At 52.7% G+C, this 17,602-nt stretch overlaps 3 protein-coding genes across 3 annotated transcripts; 1 reads left to right on the plus strand and 2 right to left on the minus strand.

Moving 5' to 3' along the window:
- Positions 1-1,632: 1,632 nt before the first annotated feature.
- On the minus strand, positions 1,633-9,849 carry T310_2757 (C6 transcription factor; the record flags this gene model as incomplete). The annotated part of the gene is made up of 16 exons (XM_013474365.1): positions 1,633-2,507; positions 2,766-2,795; positions 2,835-2,934; positions 2,976-3,070; positions 3,150-3,175; positions 3,515-3,597; positions 3,634-4,262; positions 4,375-4,992; positions 5,169-5,593; positions 5,645-5,683; positions 6,391-6,432; positions 6,470-7,546; positions 7,656-8,482; positions 8,571-8,861; positions 9,048-9,342; positions 9,569-9,849. 16 exons carry the CDS (start codon positions 9,847-9,849, stop codon positions 1,633-1,635), a joined length of 5,733 nt encoding a protein of 1,910 aa, XP_013329819.1.
- An 806-nt stretch (positions 9,850-10,655) lies between these two features.
- Positions 10,656-14,737, plus strand: T310_2758 (Uncharacterized protein; the record flags this gene model as incomplete). The annotated part of the gene is made up of 5 exons (XM_013474366.1): positions 10,656-11,105; positions 11,167-11,711; positions 11,857-12,279; positions 12,322-12,639; positions 13,195-14,737. The coding sequence occupies 5 exons, from the start codon at positions 10,656-10,658 to the stop codon at positions 14,735-14,737; spliced, it is 3,279 nt and encodes a 1,092-aa protein (XP_013329820.1).
- Positions 14,738-14,888: 151 nt separating this feature from the next.
- On the minus strand, positions 14,889-16,907 carry T310_2759 (FAD binding domain containing protein; the record flags this gene model as incomplete). The annotated part of the gene is made up of 5 exons (XM_013474367.1): positions 14,889-14,892; positions 15,114-15,347; positions 15,420-16,182; positions 16,232-16,664; positions 16,731-16,907. The coding sequence occupies 5 exons, from the start codon at positions 16,905-16,907 to the stop codon at positions 14,889-14,891; spliced, it is 1,611 nt and encodes a 536-aa protein (XP_013329821.1).
- Positions 16,908-17,602: the final 695 nt, after the last annotated feature.

Below are 17,602 nucleotides of genomic sequence, written 5' to 3' on the forward strand. Positions count from 1 at the left end.
CAAGAGGGAAGAAAACGAAAGATCACATGCAAGATTGTCGCCGAGACTGAGGCAAGGATCCTCCTACCTTCGCCGCATCCTAACTCAACTACGGCGTAGGTATGTGCAGTGCAGCGTCATACAATTATGTACACATACAGACAGAGAGAGTAGAGCATGTATGTATGTATGTATGTATATACCTCGCATTCCGCACCCCCACTGCATATACCTAGGTAAGTACCGAAGAGTTGTTACCCAACCATCCAGTTAAGTACCAGAACAATAAGCAATGATAGCTATGTGACATTTTTTTTCGCCCTGGGCGCATAACATAACACAAGAATGGCGGCGGCCCGGCGGGTCCATTACATTAAAGTTTAGGGAAGGGAAAAGGGTTCAGCCAATCCGCAAACAGGCAAATGTCAGCAACTGCCCCTGTTTGATCATGTTTGACGGGTTAATCGGACACCTATCCCGATTTGGGTGTATCCTGGCTTATTTTCCATTCGATCTTATTCGCGGGCTGCGTGAGGCCCCTGCTCCCCGTCCTGCTGATCATAGCACCATGCTGTGGGTAATTAGTTAAGATCCCTGTCCAACCTTACCTAACCCAGACTTATCTAGATTCTCTAGACCAGGTTCTGGTTAGTAATTAGAGATTGTCTGACTGGGCGAGAGCGTCTTGTTTTGAAATACATCGATTGTGATTGCTCAGGACTGGAACCTACCTCAAGTACCTACGGTAGTACTCCATATGGAGTCAGTCCAGGGACCTAGGTACATACGTATTATTATTCTTTGGGGCTCTCCCCACAGGCAGTTTCCATAATTATTATTAATTACTTTTTCTTTTTGCTCCTCTTTTTATTTGAAATCCAACGAATTCGATTCGCTGCATCACTGTGCTGCTGTGTTCTCGGAGTTTGGAACTGTGGTACATACCTACGGAGTACTACCTATGCACGTAATATGCAGAACCGTGCTGAAGTCCGATGATTACGATTATATAGACGAGACACGATTGGTCATCGTCCAGAAGCCACCCCCGCAAAGTCAATCACAGGCACAGTCACTTCTTTCTACAGAAAAGAAAGGGAAGGGAATTCATTACCTATTATGTAGCATTAAGAAAAAGGGGAAAGACTTCCCTATCTATGTACTGTACATACCTACCTACGGAGTAGATATCAAGATTCAAGCATCTAGATGATCAACAATACATTCTGCCATTTTAGGGAATTAGGATACTTAGTGGTCGTCGAACCGATATCTAGAGTACATACACTGGTCATAAATAAGTCGAACAATCCAAGCAATCAAGTCAAACCAAATGAAATGAAATGAAATGTGGTATTTCTGTTTATCTATCTACTTGGACAAGCCTTTGGCTGAGTTCTTGTCGTTGTGTGATGCACTTGTACCTATACCTATAACTAATGGTTTCCAATGGCAGGGGATATATATACCGAGATGAGTTTCAATTTCAGATAGATAATCACGTATATCTACGTACATACTCCGTATATACTTCCTCAACATCAATGGCTAACCCCAACTGTACTGGACATTGCATACAGGAGATATCCATCCATCCCATCCATCCATCTTCCTTTCGTCAACTTCATAGAGGGGGTTGGAAATGAATTCAAACTAATCACCCCGTAGCTCTTTTTCCACCGCATCCGCAAACTCGCCCAGAGAGCGATACTTCCACCCAAACGCCACCCGACCAGTATTCACATACTCCTCTACTTTCCCACCCATACCACTCTCGCCATCCTTGTCTCCCCGCGCAATCCACACGCTCTCCAACCCCACCGCCTTGGCCGGCTCATGGTCGTGGAACAGACTCTGCGCGACGTGCAGGATCTCGTGCTTGGCGACGCCAAACTCGCGCTGGACATGCTCGATCAGGTACTCGAAGTTGCGCCGGTCGGGCTTGTACGACCCGATGTCCTGCGCCGTGTAGATGGCGTCGAAGAAGGGGTCTAGCGGAACGTCTGAATCGGGGGATAATGGCTCCTTCAATCCCGCCAGTGGCCCCGCGAGCGTCTTCCCAAATGACGCCCTGTCGACGTTGGACAGCGGCACGAGCTTGTACCCCAGTTTCTTGAGCTTGCGCATTGCGGGCACCGTGTCCGGGAACGCAGGCCAGCGGGCGATACTAGCTGCGAAAGCGGTGCCTTCGGCGTCAACGTCACCACTATCGTTATCAGGAAGAGCATCCAATTCCCCTGCAAGCGCGACATAGGCCTCTCTCAAGACCGCGTCATACGTCAGACTCGGCTGCGCGGCCTGGATGCGTTTCTCGTGCGCATTGAATTTGGCGCCTAGGCCCAGGCCGTCCGATCGTAAAGGATGGCCGTCCGGCAGGCGAGAGCGCAGAGGCTCCAGCGCGTCGAGGATGCCCGTCTCCCAGTCGATCAGGGTGCCGTAGATGTCGAATGAGAGGAGACGGAAGGAGGAGAAGGGTCTTTTTTGCTGCGAGGATTGGGCCATGATTATAGTACAGCACAGAGCAATATCTGTCTGATTTGTTTCTGTCTTGAAATTTGGACACTAAGTCCCTTCTTGTCTTGACAGTAAAGTAGTAGGAGGGTGTGGTCAAAAAAGAAAGATCCTAGAATGATTTTTGTATTGTATCTGTATCTCTATCAGCCAGGCACGAAACGATCACAGCAAACAGCAGGAGGGAGAAGAAGAAGAAGAAAAGTCGTATTACTTTTCTATTAAAAAAAAAAGAAAGTTCAAAAAAATCTGGACAGAGTCCTTCCCAGACGTACTATATATACCTTTGTCGCCGCTACTTAGTACTAGGTACCTTAGTCACTGCATGTCATCGAAGGGCGTACCCGGAGCGGGGCAGAGAGGACAACCAGCAAAGTGAAATGAAATCATACCTAAACAAGATACCTGGGTAGCATACAAAATAATGGTTTCTGCTCCATCAATCTATTCCATTCGCTACATCGTGTTTTGTTCCCCTAACATACATGATGATGACCATCGGGCCGTCTCGTGAACTGTAAGCTAGACACAGCGTCATCCCGTAGCAGAAGTTTCTCACCAGCCACCGGCCTGTCCTCCGCTAGATACAATAAAAAGTAACGATTCCAGTTTTCATATTTTCCGTAAACTTGCTGCCGTGACCCTGGAAATAAGCTAACCCACCCTGAAACAGAAGACATGGCAACTAAGTAAGTAAAACCGAGTCAACAGACAAAAAAAAAACAGACCTCTGGGGCCATTGCAGAACAAACGTTTTCAACTGTAGCCATTTTCCCAGAAAAAAAAAATGAAAACCTCCCCATAAACGCCGTCCGGTTGATCAAACGCGGGTATATCCAGCACCATATGCAAAATGTACGTCGAAAGAAAAAACAAGGGTAATAGAAGGCGCGTGGAAGGCGACAGAAGGACCAGGATCGAGGACCGGATGAAAGTACCGTCTGGCAGTCTTCCATCCTGTCTCCAACTCAGAATTGACAGCAGCAACGCTCGTGCTCGCTGTCATCTCGCTCCAATTCCATACATGCCCACTCCATATGTTCCGCTTCTTTCAGGAATTGGAGGCGATACCTTTGACATATGGTCCTGCAGGACACCAATGTCAGACTTGAAGAAATCAGAAAGTACGAATCCCATTCATACCTTCTTCCGTTTCTTCTTTTTATCCTCGCTCGAATAGAATGCCCCCTCGTCATCGTCGTCTGCGTAACCTTCGCCATAACCGACAAAACTGTTGTCATCGTAATGCCGCTTCTTTCCACGGCTCGGTCGAGTGCGTTCCGGTTCTGCCGCCGCAGCCGGGGTAGTGCCGTTTGCCTGAACCGGCTGGCGAGGAGCAGCAGGGGTTGCCGCGGCCTTCTTACCCGCATCGGCATGCTTGGATGGCTTCTCATGACCCAAAACGTCCTCCCAATACTCATGATTCGGCACAGTACCTGGTTCCATCTTCATCGCTCTCATCTGCAGCTTGTGGAGGGCTGAGTCAACGTCCGCAACCTTAATCTCCTTCCCGATGACTTTCTGGTTCTGCCACTCCTCCTCCGGCCACATCGTCAGTTGCCTCAAACCACCAGGGGTTCCCGGTTCGTGCTTGACCGGTTTATTCCGTCCAGAAAGCCCAAGTCCTTTCAACTTCCCCTCGTAGGATTTGCGTAACCGGTTAATCTTCTCTCCTGTCACGGGATCTGCCCTCATCACCGACTTCCCAATTGGGGCCAGCCCATACAGTGATACGAGATCCAGGCTCGGATCAGGCCCAGATATCGTAGGTACTGTAGATTTGGAACGACGTGTTAACGCGCAAGTTCCAGAACATCAGCGCAGTAAAAAAAAACAAAAATGGACATCTTTTTTTTTCTCTTTTATTCAAGGGGAGCACCTTACAGGTTTTGCAAAGATGGAAGGCCGTGCCAATGTCTTGCTGCAACGACTCGATACTAGGATCACCACGGTTGGTAGATGCGCCCGCTTTCTGGTCAACATCCATCATATCCTCGTCGTGGACCATCGGTCGGCCTTCCATGTTCGTACTTCCTGAATCGGCTCCTGGCCACTGTCGGTCGTGATCCGATCTCCTGTGCTCTGATTGACCAAGATCCATGGGATCTGCCGTGTTGGTTGCGTTCATTGACGCTCCAGAATGCCGCCACCCACTGGATGACTTATCGGCGCTGTCGAGATCATCCGCCGATGTCGCACTCACCAAATGGCCGCTCACACTGCTCGCGGGTGTGGGGAACGAGTTGGTCGTGCTTACAGTCGGCGGCTGCGAGAGCTGTGTAGACATCGGGGTCGAGGAAGGAGGGGAGGATAGAGGCTGTCCTTGTGACGTCGTATGGCTGGGGGACGTTTGAGAATTTGCGAAATTGGAGGCATAGCTTTGAGCGCCGACTGACATCAACGGAGGAGACGTGGGTGTCTGGGGATTGTAGGCGGTGGAGGAAGGGGGTGACGGATTCGCCTTCAGCGATTCAACCGGGGGCGACGACGGTGAGAGAGGACCTTGTCGGGGCAGAGATGGCGGGACAGAATGGGACATGGGTCTCTGACGAAACCAGGGAGAAGCCTATTCAGGCAGAGGCCTTCATTCACGCGAATATTCAGAAGCCAGCGGCGGATGGAGTCCAGGTTCTGGGGCCGACAGTGCTGGGAGTCCGCCGGGTCGAGGGATCGCTCACCGCTGGGACGGGCTTCGAGGCACCGGAGCAGCAACCTGCATTCCACGGAGGAGAAGCGCCTGGCAGAAGGCGTGTTGGCGGGAGGCACGTCGATGGGGGATGGTCGAAGGAGGAGGCGGTCGAGGTGCTGGGGAATGGGCGACGCCCTTTGATGCGAGCTGGGAGGGAGCGACGTGACGAGGAGGTAGTTGGATGACGGCAAAGGCGAACAGAGCCCGCGGCACGTGACTGCGCCGGGTGTGTCTAGGGCCGCGGCCCGATTAGGTAAGGCGGGTCTGGAGGCGGCGGGCAGCGGCGCTTCTCCGCGCGCTGGTTGGCCAGCCGTCACATGGGCTGCGGCCGGGCTGAGCTTCACTGCAAGTGAGGCGAGACGCGCTCTCTCTGCAGCGAGAGTGAAGTCAATCGAGCCGTCATGTACTCCATTGCTGGGATGCAGACAATGAAGAATTCGGTGCTGTCTTCAGCTTGGAACGCACCTCAGTAGGGTTCTACTTCGAACAAGCTCTACTAATACCCTTTAGCAATACAAGTACATGTCAAAGGCATGCATTATCCATTCAACGATCAACACTTAAGCTACTGCAGATTTGCGATGATCATGTAACCTCCAGCTTGCCTCGTATGATTGCCTGAGGCCCTCAATCGGCGGGTCTGGACAGCCGCCATCGACAGAGCTTCTAGACTCGGTATCAGTTGCTATCTCTGGCTGGTTTGTATCTTCCAAAGATAAACATTTTTCTTTTCAGACTCATTCTGCGTCTCCAACATTGTCTGTGAAACCTCGATAAATCATTTGCTGAAAGCCCCACATAGCCGTCGAACATGCAATGGCACTGACGGCCGTCCATTCATTAATATCAGGACGCTGTTTACGAGCAAGGACCTATGCTTGGCTCGTGTTCACGGACGTGGCGCGCCACAGCGCCACAACTGGCAGGTGTGAAATAAGCTTCATGTGTTCGGCAGACTTTCGGCTACCAGTGGGACCTCTGTCGATTTTAGGAAGTATTCTGGTGAACCGCTGGCACCTGCTTTGCCAGGGCGTATATTGTACCCGTTTGGCCTCAATCATGGGTGGAACAAAGAATCTTTGACTGTCCACTGTTCTCCTTCACCCGTCAGGACGGCCTTGGATGCAGTGATCAAAGGAGGTCGAAGAAGAGCAAAACATTACACAATGGCTGGAACAGCCATCATGGGCGAACCATCCTCGTGTACATACACGATCTTCCCTGCACTCCGCATAAGGCGCAGTAAGGTTTCTCTAGAAAAAGGTAAGACGGCAGCAACAAGAACCTCACGAGTGGTAAAAGATGGCCGTCTGGTCCAACAGTTGTGCAGATACATCTGGGATATTATCCTCAAGGGAATCCATCAGTTCAATCTGTTCTTGTTGACTCAGAGTGCGTCCCCGGCCCGGGAAAGGCTGATTGGAGTATTGCGAGTATTGATCCCCAATAGAGCCAAGCCAGAGCATGGGATCGACAGTTGCGTCGACGTATGCTAGGTGGCTGGCTGTTGTTGATGCTGCGGTATAATTCGGATCCCAGCCTGGAAGGCCAGGAAGCACGGAGGGGAAAGCGTTAAATGGAGTAGTCGGGTCAAAATTCGCTTGGGAATAACTAGCAGGCGCTGGAGCATATGGCTGGAGGTTGTATAAGGATTCCTGGAGCGGTTGGGTTGGCGGACCTTGTTGGAGATGGGGCGGAAGTACTTCCTGGGGGAGATGCAATGTTTTCGGCAATGGCTGAGTCGCCGGCGCCGACGGGGTTGTTGCAGGCGGAAATTGGGGTGGAGGTTCCGCAGACGGCCCCCGCGAGATGGTGCCATAGGATTCGCCGTCAGAGACAGAAGGACCAGTGGACTTGGCATTGTGCATGGGATAGAACGAGGTTGTTGTGCTGCTAGACGGGCTGGACATGTTGGGTGGTGTAGTGACATCCTGGGCCGAGGCTGGGGACGGGTGGTTCGACGGTGAATGGACCACAAAGGATTCCCCGGTGTCGTACGCCTTCAGGCAAGCCGTGATCAGACTCTTATACAGGTGCAAAGCAGACTCGACGCCTGGCCACCTCTCGGCGGCCAGCGCCACCCCCTCCAGGGCGACTTGGAGATAGCTTTGAACTTCTTCGATCGGATGCTCTTTACGGATTTCTGGATAGGACAGAGACCAGAGGATGGTGTTGATGGCCATGAAGAGTGACTGCGTGAATGCCCACGTCAAGTCGATCGAGCCTGTTGCAATTTGTTCCCGCTGTAACCCGACATTGAACACCGAGGCGTCGTAACACCTACGCGCAGCGTTGACTGACGGCTCTGGAATCTGGGGTGATGGACGAAACAGCATGACAATCATTGTGTTCCGTCTTCCTTGAAACCTACAACTCGAGGGTAATAGTTAGCCATGCCCCTTCTTTTTTTTAGAAAAAAAAAGGAAGAAGGGGGAGGGTTCGATATATCGATATTAACATCCACTGTAACACTCACCAGGACTCGTTCAAGCCGCTACCAGCGTCGTTCTTGGGACAGGATGCCACCCAATGATCTATCTTGGCAAGCATCTGAGCAAACCAGGGATCCTGATCGTCGACGGGAGTTTCTCGTTTGTTAAGGTAGAGGGTGCGTCGGATTTCTGCTTGCAAAAGCCGCATCTTAAAGAAATGAATCGCGATGCATTTGGCCATAACCGGTTTGCTGCCCGGGAGCACTCCTTGGGGAGTGATGAAGCGATCATCGACCAACTCGAACCACTTGACATCAACATGATCATGGCTGATACAAAAGGCATTCGGCCGCCCGAGGCTGTGGGATAGACCAAACTCCATCGAGAAGACAATCCAGGAGAGCCGCCGGCGCATGTCGATCTCTAGAAAGTTCAAAGGTTCACCCGTGGGCGACTTGGTGATGGTGGCCTCCTCCGTAATTCTGAGTTCCTGAGCCAGTTTCACGGCCAGACCGACGACCCAATACGCCGCTGTCCTAGTCGGAGTCACCAGGGAGTACTGGGCGATTAGAACCAAGCATTGCAAGGAGCTCAGATCCATTCTCTTGAGGGACGCCTCCAAGTAGGGGAGTGCAGCCAGGTAATAGCTGTCCGCCAAGCCTGCGTAGTCGGGACTTATCTTTTGCATGCTGATGGCAATGACCATGCGAAGTTGGAAATTCTTCACCGGATCCGTTGAGCCGTTAAAGACATCCTCCACATCTTGGCGAAACGTTGGCTCGTGGAGTGTAGGAAGCATGGCTTGACCTGCAGTGGCCGTTAGCTTCATCCTTGCCTGTCTCTCCCGCAGCCCAGAGCGTCGGGGGACTACCTTTGACCATGTAGAGATCGATGAGTTTCGATGTCAGGTTTTGGGGTGGAAGATTCTCCTGCGGCACAGAACTGATCATCGGGTACACCTTCGAGGTCGGCTTGGAGCTCTCCTTGGTGAACATGTCTCGGATTTCCTGAGCCGTGATTTCGGGCACGACATCCTTGATGCTTTTCGAATCGGTATTTTGCTTGGCCATCTCCATCACCAAGCGCGTGATGGCGATGCCACTGGACGGGCCCAGGTATCGAGGCTCGTCATTGGGATGGAACTTGATGCGACCTGCACCGCGCACCATCAACTCCGCATCAGCGGTATGCTGAATTTCCTTCTCCGCGGCCGCAATCTCTTTCTCCAACGCTCGAGCTCTCTCCCGCAGCTGGACAATCCAGGTGCGCGGGATCGTGCAGTTTCTTGCAGGATCAAAATATGCGCATTTTGCGTTGCTCCGCTCGCAGGGTTCGCACCGGGGTATACCGGGATCGCACCTGGATTTGCGCTTCACCGGGAAAAATCGTCAGCACGGACGCTGCAATACTCCCGTAGACTGGGACCAGGATCTTACCTGTCTACATCGGATACAGGCGGTCAGCGTGTACGCGATCCGGCCGTCAGGAACGTCCGACGAGCCTTTGGACGAGGGGGCCGGTTTCCATGGATTGGAGAAGTTTGGCCGCGACGATGGCGGACTCCTCTGGTCCGCCATCGCGGTTCCTTGGACGTCAATTCTGGACAAGCTGATCTGGCACGGGTCTTCGGGCGGGGGTTGGCATGTAGACAGACTGCACTGGGGGGATGGCGGGGCTTGATCAGAGGAGAATTGACGCAGGGCACAGGCTACCGGAAGAGAAGGACAAGGGCTTTGCAATGAATAAGCTCATGGTCTGTCACCATTCTCGAGACGTTTCAATGAAGCTTTCTGTGATGAACGAGCCCGCATGGGAACCACAAAACGTCCCGGAACCTTCTTTTCGACTCGCACGTCAGTATTCACAACCGGCACGCGAAGGCAGAGGTCGGGTGCGGCTTGCTGGGTTGAGCGCGTCTTGCGAAAGGATTGATCGGGCGTGATAAGGAGATCCTCACGACGGGAGCTTTTCCCAGTCGAGAGCAGCAGGAGTGGGTGGCGTCGTCGGGGAGAAAGGAGTTCTCTCAGGGTTCTGCAGGACTGCTCGCGCTGCTCTGCCACGAGCGACCCATGGGCAGTGGGTTGACGCCGTTCGTGAGACTCGAGCAGCCAACCGCAGCAGCTGAGGACGTCGGTAGCCGTTGTGGGCGGGGAGGAAGCGTGGGGAGGAGCTGCTGCGACGGAGACCAGTCAGAACAGGCAGGCAAATGGCGAATCGCTCGCGAGGGGCAGCAGCCATGGCTGCGGGAGGCTTTGCTTGGAGTCCGCAGCGCGAAAAGTCCCATCACCGGCGGGGAATTTGGCCCCCGAGATACAGCGGACGCCCACCAGCACGGGGCCGTCGTTTGCAGGCAGGCAGTCGATCACGACGGCATCTGCTATGGCGCTGTTTCACCTTGCCAGAAAACCCGTCCTCTTCTCCTACCACGCAGGCCCGTCTTCTTTTTCCTGAGGCGAAAGTCGAAAGCCTTGGAACGGACCCCGAGAAAGGCACGTCCGGAACCGGCAGGAAGCGCGCGCGGCGCATCCTCTGTGGAGCGCACCACAGCGCAGGAGTCGGATCTGAGATGCACATGCTCGTTATTGCCGACAGTCTCGTGCTGCCGACCCCTAGCCTGTCTCAGGCAATTAGTGTCTGGTTGCTATAGCTGCCCGACCTTTGGGACGCGGCTGTTTTGCTGGTGCCGACGGAGCCGCCAGTGAGGGTCCTTTGGTTTGGTATCAATAAGGGCGGCTGCTAAGAAGTAAGAATCGAGCTAACTGTGCTTCTGGCAGCCCATGCAGGTCCAATCTACCGTCTGGTCGCAGAACCGTTGAACACCCCGTTACATAATATTGCTTGCTTCTCGCGGAAATCAGAACCACAGCGACCTTCATCGCAGCCGGTGAAAGCTCAGCTCGCCCCGCATCGGTTTTCCCAGGCCAATGCACTGCTGCTCGCGAGAAGACTGTTCCTACCGTCAGATGCCCGTCTGTGTCCCTTAAGAGCTGCCTATCCCGCGAGAGGGACTACTGGTGCATCCGTGGAGGATGTAAGAGTTCAAAATGTCCTCTTCCTCGTTCCTGGACAACCCCGTCCTCAAGGTGAGTCGCCCGGTGGCCGCTTGTTCCAGGTGCCGCACCGCCAAGGTCAAGTGTGATGGGAAATTGCCCGCCTGCACGGCCTGCGAGAAGTCGGGCAAGGCCAGCAGTTGCTCCGGCGCCACCGATGAGTTTGCGAAAGGCAAAGAACGGAGCTATGTCGCGTCGCTGGAGGGTTACTGCGAAAGACTGGAGAAGCAGCTCCGGGAAATCCGTCGTCGCAAGCAGATGCTTGCCATGACTGGCGGGGACGGCGTGCCAGAGAGCTCAATCACCTCCATTTCGGTGGACGGCCAGAGCCCGAGCGCTCATCGCAAGGAGGTGTCGGATATCGATGATCTCGTGGGTGACTTTGGATTTCTGTTGGTGAACGACGTCTTGGGTTCGTCTGGACGAGGACTCACGGGACGGCAGGTCCGTCAATGCGACATCACGGGATTTCCGGGGAATCACGTCGACCGTGTCGTTTGCGCAGCTCCTCCTGACCATGGCCTCCGCCGAACCGCTTCCCCGATTCTCTTCCAAGGCCTTGCCGCCGCGTTATGAAGCCACGACTTTGATCCAGCACTACTTCGACAACATCTTCGTCCAGCTGCCTTTCTTTACTGAGACCGCCTTCTGGACGTCTGTCGACGCCGTTTATCAGGATGCGGGCCGTTTCGCGAAGCCCTTCGATCACTGGAGCCTACGGATGGTATTGGCAATTGCGTCTGCGTCCATGTCTCATCAGCGATTGAACAACAACTCTCAGCGGGCAATGTCTCTGGTCTCTGCCGCACTGGATTATGCGGAAGATGTGTTGCGTCCAGGGTCGATGCTAGGCATCCAAGCCGTTCTCCTTCTTGCCCAGTATTCGCTGGTGGACCCGGAGCATTTTCGACAGCGATTTCTAGTGGGAATGACGGCCAGGCTCATGGTCGATTTGGGCCTTCACCAGGATCCTCCAGTGGAGGTCTTTCCCGACCAGGACCGCTTAGACCAGCGACGCCGACTATTTTACTGTATCTACTCTTTGGACAGGTTAGTTCTGACAGCCTATCTTTTCCTCCTTCTCTAAGGTTTCAAGCTAACTTCCGAGCCAGGCTCGTGGGCACGTCCTCGGGACACTCCTTTTCTTTTCTGATGACTCGATTAATGTCAACATGCCTCGTTTTTCTGCATCTAGCTCCCTTACGCAGGAGCACAATGTGTTTCTCAAAAGCCTGGAACCTGCCATCCATCTTTTCAAAATTCGCCGCATTCTTTCGTCTGGATACCAGGAGATGTATTTCAACGGTCACCACGCTTCCCCCCAGCCGCTGGTCCTAACATGGACCCTGTGTGCCAATGCGCGGGATTGGTTTGACAAAGCGCCGAAGAACGTTCCGAATCATTTCACCGCCCTCTATCGCCTGGAGCTCCTTTATAGCACGGTTGTCTTTCTTTCGCCTTCACATCGCGACCCGGTGATTTGCGATTTCAAAAAAGTCCTCCTGTTCGATCGCTGCATCGACTACATTAGCCAGCTGCATCAGGCGCTGGAGAACCAGAACGGACTTCCGTTTGCGACATATGTGGATGTTCAGCGAGCTTACCAAGTTGGGAAGAGGTTTGTCGAGATCTTGAACCAGAGCTACGACCTATTACTTAGCAATTCCATGCCGGAGCCACCTCCTGTGCCGTTGGGGATCCCAGAGCCGCCGTATCTGGCTGCCGAGGACCGTATCAATTGTGTGGCACGCGCTGTCAGTTGTCTGAACCATACTCGAGGGATCCTTCAATACGGTTTCCGAAGGTGGAACATGCGACAGCTTCTGGACGACTTTATGCGAGAGTCTACTGCGATCAGACAACGACTCATGCCGACACAAGAGCCGTATTCGACGAATTACGGGATGCCGGGTCCTGCGTACGTTCCTGTCGGCACCATGGGATTACACTCCTCGAATGGATATGAGGCTTTCGACCCGTATGTGGATTCCGGAGAGACGTATTGAACAGACGCCTGCCCTTTATCGCTTTTCTTCCATGCTTGATGAGTTATGAGTGATGTTGCCAGAGGAACCGTATTGCACGTCTGTTCCTGGGATTTCCTTTCCATCTATTTTATCTGGGTGGCCATTTGCAATATTAGATTTGGTAATGCGAGTTACGTATAATACATGAACCTGCTCGTAGTAGCATTCTCTACGAACAGCGCCAAAGATACGGTTGATATGGCAAGCAGTCTATGGACTGCTGATTCTCGAATATGACAATAGTGCAACTATCTGGAGATCGAGATATTGTTCTAGTTCTGAGGAGCCAAGATCCTGTAGTTGTGCTTACGGAGTAGTGACGACGTGGAAGAGTACCTGCCATATCGGGATATTTGGGCGTTGGCCCAGCTCTTTCCCAAACAATCTGCAGAACTCCAGTATGCACATACACAGCCCTGCAAGACTTTCACAGCAAGGAATTCTCCATCTTACGGTTCTGAACATTCGATACTCAACAGTCAGTCCTAGCTGCTGTATCCTGCTAGCAAAATTGCGCATTTAGCCTTACCGCTTCTCAGACCTAGCAGTTCAGTGCTCCTTCCCAGGTTCCTGTTTTCAAGCAGACGGGGCTCATTTCCAATGCATCATCGCCGGCAGAATGGGATCTTGCTCTGGTTCTGCTGCGTAGCAGTGGTTCTGTGCCTTGTGCCTCGCAGCGGGACGGATAAGAATTCAGAGCCAGAGCCAGGGCCGCTTGCAGCGGACTCCGACAAGACAGTACGAAGGCATGATACACGAGCTCAGTTAAGATACGGCGTTTATAATAGTCCACTTGTGGTGGGAAGGTACGACGATTGTTCCAATTCCGATTCACGGACGAGAGATCTCCGTCATCGACCTCATGAATCTGCGATTGCGTTGAGATGCCAAGACAATCCGCTTCTTCGGGATCTGGAAAAGTGCAAAGACATTCTCGAGGAAGCCTCGCTTAATGCAGCACAGAACCGTCCATTTTCCTCTTCGATGATCGGGTTGCTCGACTATTGCCGAAGAGTGATTGGAAACATTGTGGAGAGGACACGTGAAGACAACGATGGAGTCGAAGACGGATATCATGAACACAGACTCATCGATCAGGGGTCAGTCCACGGCAGTCACCATTTCCAGGCAGTTCAAAGAAGAGATCCCACACCGCACGCTGGTCCAAAAAGCGTCGCCAACTGGTCCGAGAACCAGGGCGCAAAGAATACACATGGCCGTCGAGAATTGTGCGAGGAGGCAGTTTGTCAGATACGGGATCTGGAGAAGCAGTGCGAAACCGCAAACGACCATGCCAGCAAGGACTCAAAGGAAGCATGCGAAATGTGTTACCCAAGGAAGGACACGACGCTGGTCAACGCTCATTGTAGCTCGAGAAGGAGCAAAGAGACAAAGGCGTTCTATGTTGTTGGTATTTTCTTCATCGCGGTCAGTCTATGTTCTGGTCTTGCGATTTTCCTGCGGAATCGTAATCGAGACAGGAGGCGGCGGTCCAAGCAAAAGGCCCTGCGATCAGATCCGGATACTCCAGGACTGAGTACGCAGATATCGTGGTTCGGGAATAGAAATGGAAACAGCAACTTCGACCACGACAGACAGGCGGAAGATGATGATGCGGAGAGCAATTCCATTGAGAAGAATTGGACGGTCCAGCCGCACCGATGGCAACAAAAGCTCGGACTCTTCTCACGGAGCGGTCCTCGCAAGCGAATCCAGGACCTGTTTGATCTGGAGTCGTTGAAACCATCCAGAAAGGATGCCCTGGGAGACAGGCATCTAGATCCAGAGAATGCAGGAGCAGAGCGGATTCCCGTGTTGCCACGGGCCCCAAACGCAAGCATCCGACTGTCGCGGACAAATTCGAAGAGTTCTCTCAAGCGCTCACATTCGCATTCGCATTCGAGCTGCATGAACGTAAACGATCTTACGGGTCAGCTGGCTAAAAGCCATTCTTCTGAGACGGAGGAGACGACTGCTAATACTGCTACTCTACCCGAGATCCGAGTACAGCAAGTCAACAGCAACAGCCAGAAAACATCCTCTAATTAGCAATTAGTTTCATAATAGAAGAGAATAGAATAGAATAATATATAGGATAGTACGTAAAGACTATTACAAAAAAAAGGACGGTAAATTAATTCTATAGATTGTAAAAGAGCATGGAATGGATGAATGAATGAACCTGTCATCTAATACCTACCTACCTACCTAGGTATTAGTTATTCAATAATATTCTAGTTATTCAAAGAGGGAAAAAAAATCCTCTCTTCATTTACCCTTATTTACCTTTATTTATTATTTATTATTTTTATTTTCATTTCCATTTCATATTCCGTTATGTTATCATATCATATCAATAGATGTGTATGTGCAGTACATACATGTACAGTACATACATACATACCTCGGTAGGGAACCCGCTTACAACAGCTCCCTCGTAAACACCCCCGTAGGATCCCACTTCTTTTTCAGCTCGCGCAGCCGCGCCACCCGCTCCGCGCCCTTGTACCGCCACTCGAGCGGATCGTCGCGCGACGTGTTGGTGTACGAGACGTAGGCCGACTCGTCGACGCCGGCGCGGATCTGCGCCTGGGCGGCCTTGTCGAGCCGGATGAGCGCATCATGTTGGGACGGGTCGGTGTACCAGGAGAGGACGTTCCTGTTATATCGTAGTCAGATCGTGGGTAAACCCTTTCTGGAGTGCGGTGATGATGATGATGACGATTCTTACAGCCAGAAATCAACATGCTCGTTCCCAAAAGACGTGTCGACTCGGGGCGACTTGGTCGGCGAATGCCATTCCAATGAAAAAGCAGATCGCCCGGCGCCCGGACAGGTCGACAGCAGCTCTCGGTGCAGGTCGACCAGTTTGGCAAAGTTCTCCTGGTTGAAGCCGTCGATGCCGATCTGGGTGAAGCGCTTGAACTCCCCCTTGGCGCACATGACCTCGAGATGGTCGCTGTGCGTCGCAAAGGTGGACGGCAGCTGCATGTGCTGGATCGGGCCCAGGTCGACCAGCGGCTTGAACGCCTGGGCGGCCTCCTCGGCGGTGCCAAAGAACTGCGGCGCCACCAGGAGGATCTGCTGCTGGAAGTCGGGCGGGGCGGTCATGATCATGAAGTGGCCGGCCGAGATGCGGTCTGGATGGGCGATGAGCGTTTCATTGAGGACGCGCGAGACGTCGCCGATCTGTTGCGGCGCGAAGACGAAGTTGCCCAGCTGCCGGGTGCCGTCGTCGCTTCCGGGGATGCGGGTGAGAGGATAGGCCCGGATGACGAGTTCGATGACGACGCCGAAGAATTGGCCAGCACCGCGAACGGCCCAGAGCAGGTCGCTGTTTTCCGTCTCGGAGGCATTGACGAGGTCGCCGGTGGCGGTGATCACTTTGGCAGAGACGATGTTCTCGGAGCCAAAGCCGATCAACGGCGTGTAGATGCTGATGCCACCGTTGATGAAGTACGGGATGACGCCGACGGTGTTGCCGTTGCCAACAGCTGGTCACAATGTTAGTCACGAGGTTGTCACATGGCAGTCGGTGCATACTGGTAAATTGACCAGCCTTGTTCAGGGCCAGCTGCAGCTCTTTCATCAGAACGCCCCCCTTGACGGTGACAACGTTGTTGGCCGGGTCCGGAACGACCTCTCTGTAGAGACTGAGGTCGAGAACAAAGCCATGCTGGTCGATGGTCGACCAGGTGCTGTGGCCACCAGAGGCGCAGACAAAGGGGATGGACGCGTTGACGGCTTCTTTGACCGTGGTGACAGCGTCTGTCTCATTGGCAGGCCGGACGATGGCCCTTGGCACCTTCAAGTCGATATTGGACCATCGTTGCAGGGAGTCTTTGAACTCTGCGTGTTGAGGATCTGTCAGGACGTGAGAGTCGCTGGAGAGCTTGGCCCGCAGTGCGTCGACGAATTCCTGGACCTGCACCATGTTTGCTGTCAAGTAGCTGAGAAAGACGGAGATAGCAGTCAACTAGGTCGACAGGAGTGTTTAAAAAGAGACCTGTCAGCTACATGGCGACAGGCAACGATGGCTTACCAACAACAATGCAGCGATCACAGCGTGGATTACTGTACAAGCAACAAGCAGCTGCCCGCTGGTTGGTTCCTGCCCAGTTTGCACCGCCCCGCCACCTGCCCGCAGTCGCGATTGCCCCTCGTGCGCTGTCATGTCATCGACGGAAGGAGCGACCCGGCAACAACAAAACAAAGGCATTGTTCGCGCCTTCCCGGACTGTGTCACCGTGCGCTCCTTCCTCCGATTCAGCCCGTACTGTTCAGCCTGCTTCCGTTTACAAGGACAGACTTATTTGCCATTCAACGATTATAATAGCACAGACCCACTGGAGATGGGATATCTAAGACAATAATAACGAGACTTGTCTGTGCTGGACGGAGTACCCCAGGAAGTTGAACCGGACATACCACGGAACTCGAGCAGTGATTGGTGATTGGTTCTGTGCCCTAAGTACTGTACCCAAAGAGGCATGCCATGCGCGGCCCCATGCATGTGTGTAACGTTACTAAATGATTGTTACTAGGTAGTACTTAGTAGTACTGCTATTTATATTTTGTATCTTCCGTGGATACTCCCACCGGGAGGAAATTAGGTTCGTCGATCCATCATATCCACGGATAATCGGGTCAACCATCGGGTTTAACCGCATTGTTACTCGATGAACCCTATCAACCTAGGTATATAGTGCATGCACATGTGCATGTATGTATGCACATACTGTACATGTGCCTAGGACCCACCTACTACGTATGTATGTACGGTTTGTAACTTATGCAATGTGCTGGTGTATGTAAATGGTTCTACCGGGAAAAATGGAGATTATCCTGTCATATTCGGGATTTATGGATTTATCTACCGAGACGCTCCATAATGATATTAGAAAAGAATATAGA

Source organism: Rasamsonia emersonii, assembly GCF_000968595.1.
Source record: "Rasamsonia emersonii CBS 393.64 chromosome Unknown ctg1118621760038, whole genome shotgun sequence".
NCBI classification, from domain to species: Eukaryota; Fungi; Ascomycota; class Eurotiomycetes; order Eurotiales; family Trichocomaceae; genus Rasamsonia; species Rasamsonia emersonii.